Here is a 17232-nt window from a genome sequence, read left to right on the forward strand (position 1 = left end):
GTTCCGCCCCCCCCCCCCCCAAATCCTCCGGCACCAGCCAGCGAGACCCCGAGAAACGATTCAATGGTTCATGCGGCTGGCCATAAAGGTGAACAGAGACCAGATCGTCTCTCCCCACCTCTATGATCTAGGACAGTGATGCTGAACCTTGGCACCCCAGATGTTTTGGAACTACATTTCCCATGATGCTCAGGCACTCTGCAGTGTAGTCGAGCATCATGGGAAATGTAGTTCCAAAACATCTGGGGTGCCAAGGTTCGCCATCACTGATCTAGGAGGACCCGAGCAAAGTCATGACTTCACTTCCCCTCTAGAGTGACCTATAGGGTCCAGCATAGCAAAAGGTCAAGGGTTTTTTTTTTTTTATTTCAAAAAGGTAGCATAGACCCCAGATCTCCCCATAAAGAGGACCTGTCATTCCACACTTCTACTACAGGGATGTTCCTTGTAGAAGGAATAAAAGTGATAAAGAAATAAAAAAAATAAAAAGGGACAGTGCAAAAATAAAATAATAAATAAACAAGAAGAAATAGAAAATGTAACAGCTTTTCCAACTATACCCTCCCATCCCCCCTCATCCCCCATGGCATGGGGAGCAGGTTGCATGTAGTCTAAATTAGACATGTGCAGAACAAAAAAAATAAAAAATAAATAAAAAAAAGTTTCATTTTGTTTCGTTTAGTTAATTTACATAAATTTATTTACTTAAATCTGTTTTATTCATGTTCAGAATTCATTTGGTTTATTCAAATTCGATTTGAATTTTCTGAATTCGGTCAAATTAAGTTAAATTCAACCAAATTCAGAACATTTTAAATGGCATTCGAATTGGAATTAATTCTATTCAAAATTCGAATGATGGTTATATTCTATTATATTTTTATTTCCTGTTCTATTCTATTCAGATTTATTCTATTTAAATTCTTATTTATTCTATTTGAAATTCGAATTTCAGAATAAGGTTATATTTATTCTATTGTTTTTTCTATTCTTTTTTTATACAAATTTATTCTAGTCAAAATTAAAATATGGTTATATTTTTTCTATTTTATTCTATTATATTGTTTTTTTCTATTCCATTTTCTATTCTATTCTTTTTTTTTTTACATTCTATTCCATTCTTTTATTTTATATTATATTCTGTTCTGTTTTACTCCATTTATTCAATTCAAATTTATTCTATTCGGAATTTGAATTTAAAAAAAATGGTTATACGTTTTCCATTTTATTCTATTCTATTGTTTTTCTCTAGTCTTTTCTATTCTATTCAAAATTAGAATTTTGGAAGATGGTTATAGTCTTTCCATTTTATTCTATTGTTTTTCTCTATTCTATTCTTTTCTATTCAAATTTATTCTATCCAAAATTAGAATTTTGGAAGATGGTTATATTCTATTTTATTCTATTGTTTATTCTATTCTAGTTATATTCCATTCTTTTCTGTTCTATTCTTTTATTTTATAGTCTGTCTAGTTCTGTTTTACTCTATTCTTTTATATTCTATTCCCTTATCTTCTATTCTATTCCTTTATTTAGTATTTTATTTTATTATATTTTTGTTTTCGAATTTGATTTCAAATTTTGTTCTGAAATTCCATTGGAAAAAGTAAATGAACCGCACATGTCTGGTCCAGATCAGGAGGCGCAGCATTGAGTGACGGCTCCCCTCCTCCGTTGATACAGGATGATGGGTGAGCGTTGTCACACTAGGACAGGAAGTGTGTTACAGGTGAAAACAAAGAAATGAAAACTAATGCAGCCGCCTTCTCTATGGGCTGATAAGCTTTTATGTTTGGTATTAATACGCTTTGACTTCCTTATGAAGACTGAATCCTGTCATTGAATTCGGGGCACAGACACAGGCTGGCAATATTCTCTCCCCTCCCCCATCCCCCCCCTCCCAGGCACACCATTCCACCCAACCCAACCCCCTCCCCCCCCCCCGGCACCCCCTCACCTGGCCGCCCACCCGTCCCTCTCGCAGTTTGGGGATGTTGGTGTGGGTGCTGTCCAGGGTTTTCAGGTCCGCTTTACTCAGCTGGTTATTGAACTTGTCCAGGAGCTGCCAGGGGAGATCGTTGTGTCTGTGGAGGGAAAGGAACGATTGGTTCATAGAAAGGAAGATTTATATCAATCGATATCGCTCTCCTGCCTCCCCCTGCACAGCAGAGCTCAGACTGGGAGGAGGAGAAAGGCACTGAGCTAATCAGGTTCTACAGACTGTGCTGACAGGGAAGAAACCAACAGGGGGGAGAAAGCAGAGTGAGCAGAAGGATGACTTCATTAGTGCCCTGCTGACCCTTCAGTGTCCAATCAGCAGGCTGGGAGTGAGTTTTTTTTGTTTTTGTTTTACACCCACCTGTGCTCCAGTGGAAGATCAGATCTTGGCTGTGCAGTCAGCAGGCAGTTACTGCCCCCCATCCACCCAAACAAGTGAATGGGGCCTCATTGCCACCACCCGGCACCCACAGCTGTGGTGTAATGGGCAGTGGTGGCTGGTGTTTTTCTTTTGGGGGGGGGGGGGATGGTGGCAAACAACCACCCCCCCTCACTGGCAGCTAACGGCACCTCAAACCCCCCAGCCCCGCCCGCTTGCTGTCTTACCCCATCTAGGTGGCAGGTATCGGCAACAGGGTCGGGCATCAGCAGCGGGCATCTCCTCCCTTCCTCCATCTCAGCGGCCGTGCGTCTCCTCCCCTTCAATAGGATCCCCTGCCCTTTCAGCCAATCCGGTGACGGGTCTTAAAACCTGCTCCCCGATTGGCTGGGAGGAGGATCACTGTCATGTCAGTGGTAGCCCCCCCCCCCCCACACAGTTAGAATCAACCCCTTGATCGCCCCCCTAGTGTTGAACCCCTTCACTGCCAGTGTCATTTTTTTTTATAGCACTGATCACTGTATAAAGGACAATGGTCCCTAAATGGTGTCAAAAGTGTCCGATGTGTCCGCCATAATGTCGCAGTCATGCAACAAAAAATAAAAAAAAAAGCAGATTGCCGCCATTTCTAATTTAAAAAAAATATATATTAATAAAAGTGCTATAGTTCTAGCCCTTATTTTGTAAACGCTATAACTTTTGCAAAAACCAATCAATAATCGCTTATTGTGATTTTATTTTACCAAAAATATGTAGAAGAATACGTATCGGCCTAAACTGAGGAAAAATTTGCTTTTTTATATATTTTTGGGGGGATATTTATTAGAGCAAAAAAAAAAAAAAATAATTGTCGCTCTTTTTTTGTTTATAGCGCAAAAAATAAAAACCGCCGAGGTGATCAAATACCACCAAAAGAAAGCTCTATTTGTGGGAAAAGCAGGATGTCAATTTAGTTTGGGAGCCACGTCGCACGACCGCGCAATTGTCAGTTAAAGTGACGCAGCGCCGAATCACACAAAAAAGTGCTCTGGTCAGGAAGGGGGGGGGGGGGGGTAAATCCTCTGGGGCTGAAAGGGTTAAAGTAGAATTAAAGCGGTTCTTCACCCTAAAGGGGAAGTTCCGCTAATCTTATCCCTCCCCCCCTCCGGTGCCACAATCGGCACCTTTCAGGGGGGAGGGGGGTGCAGTTACCTGGATAATCCAGGTAACTGCACCCACTTCCGGCCAGACCGCCGCAGACCCCCGCAGACGCTCCGCCCCCCCCCCGTTGTGTTCTGGGAAACACACAGTTCCCAGAGACACAGCGGGGGACCATAAGAGACGCGCAGCGCGACTCGCGCATGCGCAGTAGGGAACCGGGCAGTGAAGCCGTCATGATTCACTTCCCGATTCCCTGACAGAGGATGGCGGCGGTGGCAGCAGCGAGACGAGCGATCGCTCGTCATCTGCCGCCGACATCGCTGGAACCTGGGACAGGTAAGTGTGATTTTATTAAAAGTCAGCAGCTGCAATATTAGTAGCTGCTGGCTTTTAATATTTTTTTTTTAGGTGCAGCTCCTCTTTAAAGGCAAATGTTTATTTCTTTCTTCATTTTGGAGCGAGTAAGGGAGGGTTCTAATCCCCGACAACCCAACATTTGGAATTTTCGTTCATTTCCCCCTCAGAGATTCAGGTAAACAGAATGCTGAATCTCCCCGAAGCCGATTCCCATCTAATGGCATTTTTAGTGCTCTTTGCATTTTGTAGATTTGCACTGCAGTCCATATAACATGGTTTCCTATGGAACACGTTCTCTGGTGCAAATCTGCAAAATGCAAAAAGCACTAAAAATGCCGTAGGTGGGAATCCAGCCTAACGAGGACACACAGACAGCAGTACAAACCTGACAGGGGGTCTAATCCCTCTCCACCCCATCCAAAGATAAAAAAAAAAAAAAAAAAAAAAAGTATATTTTCCTTAAGGGTCCTTTCACACGGGGCGGATCAGTTCTGATCCGCCCCGTGGATATCCGTTTGCTCAGCGGGGATCACTCCGCCGATCCCCGCTGAGCAGGGAGATGACAGGTCTGTCTCTGCACACTGCGCAGGGACGGACCTGTCACAGCGCCGCTCTCCCCTATGGGAGATCGGATGACGACGGACCGCAGTGCCCGTCGTCACCCGATCCGATGACGGATGGAAAAGTACCAGTTACTTACCGGTAACTGTCTTTCTGGGAAATCTTCCAGGACGGCACACCTGAGAGATGAGAGGCTCCTCCCTACAGGAAACACAATCAATCGACAGCTGTTTTAAGTCCCCACCCTTCCCCTTGATCCTCAGTTTGTAGAGAAGTAACTCCTGAACCAGGTTCACAAGGGAAATCATTCCTCATAGGTACTCACCTTCTAGTGTTCTAGAATTTTCCCTCCTCCAACGGGCGGGAAGTAGGCCTGCCGTCCTGGAAGATTTCCCAGAAATACAGTTACCGGTAAGTAACTGGTACTTTTCTCAAGTCATCTTCCAGGACGGCACACCTGAGAGGATAAACAAGTACCTCAGGCCTACCTTAGGGTGGTGCCACTGCAAAACCCTCTTGGCGAACCTTGGCTCTGCAGTGAGCTTTACCTCCACTCCATACGCTCATATGCTTGATGAAGGCATGTTAGCTGGATCATGCGGCTGATCTGCAGGTCTGCTCCACAGATGTTCCTGCCTTTTCCGCTTCAGATGCAGTATCTAGGTGAAATGGGCTCTTAAAAATGGAATCAGAAAACATGTTAAACTTGTAGGTTAGCAATGTTGCCTATCTCACACATCTAACAACCATGGCCTATTATGCCTGTAGGTGCTACTTAGAACCACTAAAAAGATAAATAAGAGACCTGTGTAAGACAAGGACACTACATTAATCAATAAGAGGGCCTGTCTTAACACTATCCTGTTGAGGGAAATAAAACTGCTTCCTTTTTATCTTTATGTCAGCAAAAGACTAAAGGGAAGCCTACTTAAGGGAAATAGATTAACAGAAGCTTGAACCCTGGGTTTAAGGCACGCCCAATCTATGTCCTTACTTACGCCTGAGAGCCTTCTTCAGGAGATTAAAGTCCCTAGCAGGAGTAGACTACCCATATTGCTATGTCTAGTTTTGCTAAAAGGGCAAAATGAAGGCCATGCACCGAGCCGAAACCTATTCGATCGGGTATACATCTTTATACTTCATCCTTAGGCCCTAATACTCCTCTGAACAGAACTCTCCAAGTTCTTACTAAACAGGGCGATTCATTATCCCCTTCCTCCAGTGTCCCATAACCCTACAGGGCTTCAACCCTAGGAAATGGTTCTGGCATCCCTGAATGTAAGTGGTCGAGGTTTTCTGACATGTGGCAGCTGCAGCCCGAACTCCTGGCCCCTCCATGGAAAAGAAGGCTGAAATACAAAAAGGTGATACATGTATTATTAATATCACAAATAAAATGATCATAGATTGTGGGCACGGCACAATAGATTTAGACAGAAAGGACACAAGCATAGACAACAATGTTGTGTGCCTGAGTGTGACTAGCTAAACCAATATATCAAATATGGGAAGAGACCCAAATCTGAACCTCAACGTAGACAAACAGTCCTCATAGTCTGGTTTTCTGATGTGCTGCCAAGACGTAAAAACATTAAGACTCAAGCAAACCCTAAATGCTGCGTATTTCTTTAGTGCAGCTAGCTAGGTCATAACTGATATATAAATACGGAAAGGACAGGAACCCCCTTTACTGTTGTGCTTTACCTATGTACAGCAAAACAAGGCTATGAAGACAGAAAGACCCAAACTTCTATGTTGTGTATTTCTGACAAACCACCACAGTTATAAGATTAATATGAACACCAACTCCCGTGTTGTGCATTTCTGCTATGCCACAGGGAAAAATATGGAACACAAGACAATCCTTTCTGTCATGCACTTCTGTAGTGTAGTTCAGATAGAACCAACACTGAGAAAGGACACAAGCAACCTGCAGCATTGTGTTTTTCTGAAACAGAAAGCACCAACAAGCTTCAATCTTGAGTATTTCTGCTGTGCAACAACATAAAAGCAGACACTGAGGAAAAAGACAGACAGCCTTTACAGCTGCAATCTTTCTGGTCTGCTGCAAAATAAAACAATAACGTCATGATGAGTATTCCTGCTGTGTAGCAAAACCTCAATCAGAAGGGGCAGATAAGTTTAGGGTTCCCACACCCGTGCGACCCAACCTGCGACTTGGGACTGCAAGACGCATGAGAAGTCATATACTATGGCTTCCAATGGGTACCATTTGTGTCTGTGCGACACCAGCAGTCCCTGATTCCTGGATCCACAGACCTCAAGATTACACAGGTCGCAGGGAAAAAAAAAACAAATAGCAATTTTCAGGTCGAATAAGTAAGGGGTCCCCAATGCTGTGACTCCCTGGAGGATTGCAGCCAACAAACCCCTGCTGTGTATCCCTAAGATGCAGAAAGGTAGATCCATGAGAAACACTGCTTAGCCTGATATACAAACGATAAGGCAGTAAATATAGGACATACAGGACACAAACATTCAATCTTTGTGTATGTCTGATGTGTAGTAATATACCAATACTGAGCAGAGAGGCCACCATCCTCAATGTGTCTCTCAGCTGAGCAGCAAAAACAAAATCAGAAAAAGACAAGCAACCTTCACTGCTGTGTCCTTTCTGATAGGCAGCCAATAAGGCAGTATATGCAAGACATAAAAGGACAGACAACCTTCAATCTTGTATATGTCTGATGTGCAACAATATAACAATTCTGAATAGAGATAGCACATCCATATTGAAGCGATTTGGCCTTGCGACTCAACATGTCAAATCGCATGGCTAAAATCAGCACAACACCACTTTGTGGTGCTACATGGATTACCAAAGGCAGTATATGTACTACACCTGGCAGGGGTTCAATTTGTATTTCTACTAAGTAGCCCAACAAATTCGAACCATCAATTTTCACTGCTGCCTTTCTGATAAGGCAGTAATACAGGACACAAAACCTCACAGACCTTAATGCTGTATAAATCTGATGTGCAACAATAAAACACTATGAATAGAGATAGCACATCCATATTGAAATGATTTGTCATGCGACTCAACATGTCAAATCGCATGTTTAAACTCGGCAGCCATTGCTGTTAATAGCACTGTCTGAATCAGCACAGCGCCACGCAAATCAGGACCATCAGACTTCACTGCTGCCTTTCTGATAAGTAACCAACAAGGCAGTAAAACAGGACACAAAGCCCCACAGACAGACCTCAATCTTGTGTATGTCTGATGTGCAGCAATATAACCATTATGAGCAGAGATGTCACCAGACACAATGATGTGCATTTCTGCTGTGCAACACAAAACCAGAAAGTACAGACCACCTTCACTGTTGTATTCTTCTGATCTGTAGCCAAACAAAGCAGTACCTTTAGTATATAAAGGACAGCAAACAAGCTTCAGTGCAGTGCATTTCTGATGTACAGCAATATAGCCCTTATAAGCAGAGATGTCACAAATCTCAATGTGTATTTCTGCTGTGCCACAAAAACATCCCAGCAAGCACAAACCTTCACTACTGAGGTCTACTGGTGTGCAGCCAATGAGGAGTCATGGTCTATCCCTTTATGAAATAACCAACAGGCAATTTATTTCATAGGCATAGCCTGGGCTGTAGATACTAAACCTTCACCACCAGAGAAGGAACAGATCCTAAAATGGTTGGACACCCTACTATTAGTAGTAGTTGTTGTCCTACCTTACCTCCATAGACTGAGCAAACGCTAGCCAGCACATATCCAGGTGGTGCTGATTAGCAACTAAAGTCTCAATGAGCCCAGCCCTAGAGACCAATTTAAGACCTCTCTAGAAGAGGTGGTTACCAGTTTAGCCTGGGAGGTAAATAGCTATTTGCAGGCTTCAAGCAATCAATTATGTAGCTCTTGCATAGGTTTGCACAGAAAATCCTCAATTAAAAGGATGTAGGGAGCGATCTATGGTGAATCGCCTTTAGATCTGCCACCGAGTGGATTGTAGCCCAAGCCAATAAAAAAAGTTTCTTCTTACCTCCTACACTATAATATAAACACAGTGTAAAGGTGGAGTGGGAGGTTGGAGCTTATGAAAGTTAACTATAGCAGGCAACCCCTAAAAGGAGGATCTGTGACAAGGGAACCCCTACTGTGCCACACAGTAGCTTGGTCTCTGCCCATCCTTGAACGTTAGGTCAGCTTTTAAACATTGTGAAGCAACTTCAGATTCCTAGCAGCTGGGCTAATAGGGCCGGTAACCTAGTGCACCTGCTGACCAGGGGAGCTTCTGAATCCACCAACCACTGCCCAATTAATAACTTGTTCAGTGGTATACCTGGCCTGTAAGTAACTTTGTATCTACCAGGTCCCCTCTGTACGCTATATTCATCCCTACTAAATGTACCACAACTGGGCATGTAGGGAGAGGCTGGCAACCTACTGCTGCGATAACCACAGTGTCTCTGCTGTAAGAGGGAGCTGTGGCTGGTGGTTTTAGCAGTGGCGTCTGCGCTATTTGTATCCCGACCCCAAGTTCTGCACTGCACCAGTCAGTATATACACGGGGAAGGGGGAGCAATGGCCTACCTACCTCTTTCTCATCTGAAGTGGTTTAGGCACACTCGTTCCTCTGCACCACCTGTCCACCATACAGCTTCTCTGATGTAAGAGGGGCTGCAGCTGGTGTTTTTAGCAGAAGCTTAAGGGCTATTTGAATCCAGACCCCAGGTGAGATCTCAAATGCCCAGGAACCCTCTGGCTGGAATTGGGGATTTTGCAGCTAATTTCCCACGGCAAAAGGAAAGTAAAGTACTCACCGTTGTCGTCTTCCTCTTTTTGCCACAGCCAGCGGGCTTGCTTTTCCATCCTTATGGTCCACACGCAAGGAGGATAGCCGCCAAAGTGCTCCCCCCCCCCCCCAACTGCTGTCCCCATAGGGAGGTGCTAGGTTAGGCTGTGTCCTGCACTGTACCAGTCAGTCAGTCTATATACATGGGGGGGGCAATGCCTTCCATTCCTCATTCCCATCTTCATATCTGAGGTGGTTAAGGCAGACATCCACCGTAGTAAACTGGTGCCTCCTCGCTCTAGAGAAAGGAGGATGTGGGCGCCTGCTCCTACTGACTCTCAGCCTTCCCTCCTGGGTAAGAACGCCGCTGCCATTTTCCCGAAGTTTGAAAATGACGCGGGTGCTTGTTGCCACGCCCTCTCCGGCAGCCCACGCGAGCTACCGGGGACCCAGGAGTCGGGGACAAGATCCCCCTGGAAAGAACCGATGGCCAGCACCCCCGTCTGAACAGCCACCTGTACAGGTAAGGAGGGGGAGACAGGATAATGGCCCCTGAAGTTCTGGGTACACCACTGTACCCAGGGTCCTTCAGCTCTCAGGGGGGCTCTTCCAATTTCTGCTGCCCGCCCTGAGGAAAAGATAGGGGAACCCCCCAGGAAGGACAAGAATATCCTACCAGACCCAGAGGCTTCCCAGGCTTGTGGTCCGGCTCCCAGGGGGAGACCACTAGCCCCAGGCTTCGGGTCATTTGGAAAAAAACAAACAGTTTCGCTGTGTAGGGAGAAACACAATCAAAAACTGAGGATCAAGGGGAAGGGTGGGGACTTAAAACAGCTGTCGATTGATTGTGTTTCCTGTAGGGAGGAGCCTCTCATCTCTCAGGTGTGCCGTCCTGGAAGATGACTTGAGAAAAATAGCTTTTTCCTCCGTTACACTTTTTCGGATCGGAGCGGGTCGGATGTCAGCGGACATGTCACCGCTGACATCCGACGCTCCATAGACCTCTATGGAGCACCCGTTCAGGTCCGCCTGAAAAACTGACAGGCGGGCCTGAACGGGACGTCAGTGTGAAAGAGGCCTTAGTTATAATTCAAGGACTGCTGCGGCAGGGAGAGGCGGCTGCTTGAGATCGAAAATGTTACATTTTAATAAAGTCATATTTGATTCGCATTTCAAATTGTTACAGGATTGCTTTCCAATACTTCCAGCCTCGGTTCTCACTGGATGAGGTGCAAATTTACAGTGAATTCCGCATCAAAATCGCAACCCGAAGGACTTCTACAAATACTGCAGCTGCTGACTTTTAATCAATCGGACACTTACCTGTGCCGCGGTCCAGCGATGCGGGAGGAATGAAGCCCCCCTTGTCTCCCCCACCGATCAGCGGTACCGACATTGTCACTGTGGGCACCCGGCTGTGGATTCACAGCCAGACACTCACTGCGCATGCACAAGCCGCGCTGCATGCTGAGACTGCCTGGGCAATCTTCTGGGGCCTGTGATGTCCCAGATGATTGCAGGGGGGGGGGGGGGGGGGGGAGGTGAACTTACTTTCGGCGCCCCGGGAGGAAGTGGGAACTGGAGCCCCCCCCCAAAAAAAAATGACAGACAAATGTGGCATGTTAGGGGGTCACCTCCCTTAAAGCGGAAGTTCCATTTTTGGGTCGGACTCTGCTTTAAGTTTGCCTTTACTACCTGGGTTGGTGCCAGTTTTTTTTTTTTTATATGTGCACTACTATTGGCTACTATGTATTACTTTCAGTGATTTCCTGTGATAGAGGTTTGTACTCTCAGCCTGGTGTGTCAGAGGGGCCGAGGTTCTGGAGAAGGTCCAGGCAAAGAACAGAGGACCTGGTCATATCCAGCGGCTCCTACAAATGCAAAAGGTTTCCAACCCAGGGTGACTAAATTAGTGTATATATATATATATATATATATATATTTTTTTTTACTTTTATTTTTTTCTCAAGCTGAACTCCAGGAAAAAAAAAAGTGCCACCATCCATATAATAATATATTCCTGAGCCACTTGGCGCTGGAAACATTACAGACTGCCGGAAGCAGCTGTGCGACTCGCAGAGCTCAGGGGACGGGTGAAGGACGTTTCCAATGAGGTTTTTGGCACTGGGCTGAACACACGTAGTCCTGTGGCCCACCCACCACATTGTCCCAAACATGACCCAAAACCGACCACTAAAAAAACGAGTACAGACAGATGTCCTGCCTTGCAGCACCGGGGTCCCCGGTTCAAATCCCAACCAGAACACCACCTACATGAAATCGGAATGTTCTCACTCTGCTTGTGTGGGCTTCCATCGGGTATTCTGGTTCCCTCCCACACTCCAAAAGATAGCTAATAGCCCCTCTTATGGGGCTGATTAATTAAAGGCAAATAGGCTGTTCACTTTAGAAGGGAAGCTGCACTATGCAAGGGAATTTTTTTTTCCCAGAGTTTGGTCCATTTTCACTTTGCAAAGAATACTCAATCACATGCAAAGGAAAAAAAACAAAAAAAAAAAAAACAGAAACAGCGTTTTTGCTTGCTTGTGATTGGATGATAAAAGTCAGCAGAGCTTCCTAAGATTGTAAGCGCCTTGCGGGCGGGGACTGATGTTCTGGAGCCGGTGTTCTGCCGTATAGTGTCCGGCCATCAAGTAGTGTCCGCCCCGTACTGCGCATGCGCAGTACGGAGCAGACGAAGCTTCAGAAAATCTCTGAAGCTGAACGGCGCCTGCGCCGTGAGTGGAGGTGGTAGCCCCACCATCCAAGCGGAGATAGGGTTGTGAATATTAGAGGGCCCCTCGCGGGCGAGCTTTGCTCGGCTCTTTTTTATTCCTATTCTATGTCCACTTGGATGATGGGGATAGAACCTGGACTCACGGCGCAGGCGCTGTTCATCCTCTGCAATTTTCGGAATCCGTGTTGCTGTGTACTGCGCATGCACAGTACGCAGCGGACACTATCCGATGGAGGACGTTATATAACAAGACACCGGCACACTCAGGGCAAATCTGTGGGGGTGACTCTGTCTGTAAGTCCTCAAACAAAACTGGACTATCAAGTTTGGGTATTAGAAAAATGGGGAAAAAGGAAAAAATAAAAATAAGAGGAGTAGTATGTATTTTTTTTCCTTTTTTCTTTTTAGATTTTTTCTACTTTACATCTACATTTTTTTTTTACAATTTGCATATATATATATATTTTAAAAAGGCAAATTGTAAAAAAAAAAAAAAAAAAAAAAGTAGAATATAACAAAAAAAATGTAAAAATAAATAAAAATCTCCCATTAAACTTTGGGTTTTATCATGTTACAGTTGCGGTCTTACACTCACCCATCTATGACAGGAACTTGGTCCATTATTTTCAGCGCCTGCGCTCGGTCTGAACGCGCCCCCGCCACACACCAACACAGCAGCAGTGCCAGAATCCTGAGGACCGCCATGGGGGGATTGTGGTGCCAGGTATCTCCGGTCTAATGGAGCTCCAAGTCTTCCCAATGTTCCAAGACTCAGGTCCAGGCCCTCCACGTCCTCAGCCGGTGTCCCTCTGTTACCCCAACGCCTGGTAGGTGATTGCTGAGCAGCTCGGCGCCGTTATATATATATATCCTGGACAGTAGAATTAATCAGTAACTTGAACAATGAAGAGATAAGATCTCATTCAGAGATTTGTAATTATCTCATCTCAGGTGATCAATTACTCAAACAGGACTACAGCTGTACAACCTTGGAATCCCATTAGAGGAAAGTTACTCCTTTCACACCTATTAGGAAAATGATTGTATTCTGATACCTGTCTGCAGGTAATACATTTAAGGCTGGGTTCACACTGCTGCGGGGGGAGATCCGGATGTGATTCGCACCGCAAATCACATCCGATCTCCGTAGCGATGAGAGTTCAGCCATACAGATAGTATACAGATAGTATGGCTGAATTCGCATCGCTCCCGCAGCAAACTCGCACGGGACCCTTTTTTTGGTCCGCAACAGAATCGGATCGCATGGGGGTTCACACCATGCGATCCGATTCCTGTGCGAGTCGGCAGATCGCACTGCGATATGCGGACGGATCTGGGGGTGTCATTAACATAACATTGACACTCCCAGCCGTCCGCATAGGGCAGTGTGAACTGCCGGCGGGAGGTGTGTGATGCGGGAAAACGCCGCGGATTCGCGGCGTTCCCGCATCGCAGCGGTGTGAACCCGGCCTCAAGGACGGCTCCACCCTAGATTGATATTCAAGGTTCTCCACCTGATTTGCTCTTTAGGGGACTCAAGACCTGGATCTGCCCACCAGCTGTGCCCCATATGGAAGGCTCCCGCCACCCCCTTCTGTCACCTTAAAGTGCTTCTAAAGCCCCATACACACGGTCGGACTTGTACAAACTTTTCCGTGGACTTTTGTACAAAGTGTGTTGTCCACAAGTTTGTATTGCATACACACGGTCGGACTTTTTGACAACAAACACGAACGTGGTGACGTCACAACGTACTGACGCCGCTTCAAAAGAGGACGTTCAATGACTCCAGCGCCACCTTTGGTCAACTTCTGTATTGTAGTCTGATCGTTTGCAATGGTTCTGAGCATGCGTGTTTGTACCTTGTACAAAAGTCCGATGCTTTTGCGTACACACGGTAGGACTTTGCTCCATCGGACTTCTGTTGTCAAAAAGTTTGTCCGTTCGCACAGCCAACAAAAGTCCGATGAAAACAGAAAAAGTTTGTCCGATGGAGCGTACACACAGTCGGATGTTGCTCCAAAACAGCTAATTTGCATGTTTGTTGTCAAAAAGTCCGACCGTGTGTACGGGCCTTAAGGCTGGGTTCACACCGCTGCGGGTGGGAGATCCGAATGTGATTCGCACCGCACTGCAGTGCAAATCACATCCGATCTCTGTAGCGATGCGAGTTCAGCCATACAGATAGTATACAGATAGTATACAGATAGTATGGCTGAATTCGCATCGCTCCCGCCGCAAACTCGCACGGTACCCTTTTTTTGGTCCGCAGCAGAATCGTATCGCATGGGTGTTCACACCATGTGATCCGATTCCTGTGCGAGTGTGCAGATCGCACTGCGATGTGCTGACGGATCTGGGGGTGTCATTAACATATCATTGACACTCCCAGCAGTCCGCATAGGGCAGTGTGAACTGCCGGTGGGTGTCATGCGATGCGGGAAAACGCTGCGGGTGCACACTATAGCGATGCGGGACCGCCGCGAATCCGCGGCGTTTTCCCGCATCGCATGACTCCCGCCGGCAGTTCACACTGCCCTATGCGGACGGCTGGGAGTGTCAATGATATGTTAATGACACCCCCAGATCCGTCCGCATATCGCAGTGCGATCTGCACACTCGCACAGGAATCGGATCGCATGGTGTGAACACCCATGCGATCCGATTCTGCTGCGGACCAAAAAAAGGGTCCCGTGCGAGTTTGCTGCGGGAGCGATGCGAATTCAGCCATCCTATCTGTTTACTATCTGTATGGCTGAACTCGCATCGCTACGGAGATCGGATGTGATTTGCACTGCAGTGCGGTGCGAATCACATCCGGATCTCCCCCCCGCAGCGGTGTGAACCCAGCCTAAAGGCTGAAGGGTTTTTACTTTCATGCCGGGGCAGAATACACTTATATAAAGCTTACAGTACATATATATATATATTATGTAAAATCAGAGTCCTGGCAGCTGTTGGCCATCATTGTGCATCTCGCTTAATATGGGACTTTATTTAAAAACAATGGATTTGAGATCAGTCAAGTTTCCTTCACTCACCTCCGGAAACAATGGTGCTGGTAGAAAATTCTTTAATCTGATGATATTCTATTCAACCCGACGTAGATAACAAAGGTCAAAAAAACAAAGGCGGTGCAAACCCAATCATAAGATGAAGGGTACAAACCGTATAATAAAACTATTACAGGTTGAGGCAAATCAAAGTAAAAATTGTACAAAGAATAAAAAATAAAATAAAAAAGAAAGATTATCGAAAAAAAAAAAGGCTTGAAAGTTCTTTTTCTATTCATCACAATCAGAGCCGCAACTCAATCCATAGATGGAAAGAACTTCCAACAAAAAGCACTCAGGAAATGTTTACAAAAATTCTTTTAACATTTGATTTTGGAATAATTGGGAAAAAAAAAACACACACCACACAACACACACCACACACCACACACCACACACCACACAACACACCACACACACCACACAACACACACCACACAACACACACCACACACACCACATACACCACACACACCACACAACACACACCACACAACACACACCACACAACACACACACCACACAACACACACACCACACAACACACACCACACAACACACCACATACACCACACAACACACACCACACAACACACACCACACAACACACACCACACACACCACATACACCACACACACCACACAACACACACAACACACACACCACACACCACACACCACACACACCACACAACACACACCACACACACCACACCACACACACCACACACCACACACCACACACCACACAACACACCACACACACAACACACCACACACCACACACCACACACACACACCACACACCACACACCACATACACCACACACCACACACACCACACACACAACACACCACACACACAACACACAACACACACCACACACCACACACCACACACCACACAACACACCACACACACAACACACAACACACACACCACACACCACACACCACACAACACACACCACACAACACACACCACACACCACACAACACACACCACACACCACACAACACACACCACACACCACACAACACACACACCACACAACACACACCACACACCACACACCACACCACACAACACACCACACAACACACACCACACACCACACAACACACCACACACACAACACACAACACACACCACACACCACACAACACACCACACACACACCACACACCACACACCACACAACACACACCACACAACACACACCACACACCACACAACACACCACACACACAACACACAACACACACCACACACCACACACCACACAACACACAACACACACACCACACACCACACAACACACACCACACAACACACACCACACACCACACAACACACACAACACACACCACACACCACACACCACACAACACACACACCACACAACACACACCACACACCACACAACACACCACACACACACCACACAACACACACCACACACCACACAACACACCACACACACAACACACAACACACACACCACACACCACACACCACACACCACACAACACACACCACACAACACACACCACACACCACACAACACACAACACACACCACACACCACACAACACACACCACACACCACACAACACACAACACACACACCACACAACACACACCACACACCACACACCACACAACACACCACACACACAACACACACCACACACCACACAACACACACACCACACAACACACACCACACACCACACACCACACACACCACACAACACACACACCACACAACACACACCACACACCACACAACACACCACACACACCACACAACACACACCACACAACACACACAACACACACACCACACACACCACACACACCACACAACACACACAACACACACACCACACAACACACACAACACACACACCACACCACACACACCACACACACCACACAACACACACACCACACAACACACACCACACACCACACAACACACACCACACAACACACACACCACATACACCACACAACACACACCACACAACACACACACAACACACACCACACAACACACACAACACACAACACACACACCACACACACACCACACACCACACAACACACACACCACATACACCACACAACACACACCACACAACACACACACCACACACCACACAACACACACCACACACCACACAACACACACACCACATACACCACACAACACACACACACACC

At 46.3% G+C, this 17232-nt stretch overlaps 1 protein-coding gene across 2 annotated transcripts in view; it reads right to left on the reverse strand.

The window, feature by feature from the left end:
* Window positions 1-17232, reverse strand: part of DPEP1 (dipeptidase 1) — a 64055-nt gene that overhangs the window by 20405 nt on the left and 26418 nt on the right. Inside the window, exons 2-3 of one of the 2 annotated variants that reach the window (XM_077450972.1) lie at window positions 12545-12820; window positions 1958-2084 (exon numbers count right to left, since the gene is read on the reverse strand). In XM_077450972.1, coding sequence (XP_077307098.1) covers window positions 1958-2084; window positions 12545-12654 — 237 coding nt within the window. In that variant the 5' untranslated portion in view covers window positions 12655-12820. The remainder of the gene's footprint in view (window positions 1-1957; window positions 2085-12544; window positions 12821-17232) is intronic. The other variant, XM_077450979.1, reaches the window with a different exon arrangement.

The sequence above is a fragment of the Lithobates pipiens genome, unplaced genomic scaffold, assembly GCF_037356315.1.
Source record: "Lithobates pipiens isolate NorthernLeopardFrog02 unplaced genomic scaffold, aLitPip1_a1.2 Scaffold_10, whole genome shotgun sequence".
NCBI lineage: Eukaryota > Metazoa > Chordata > Amphibia > Anura > Ranidae > Lithobates > Lithobates pipiens.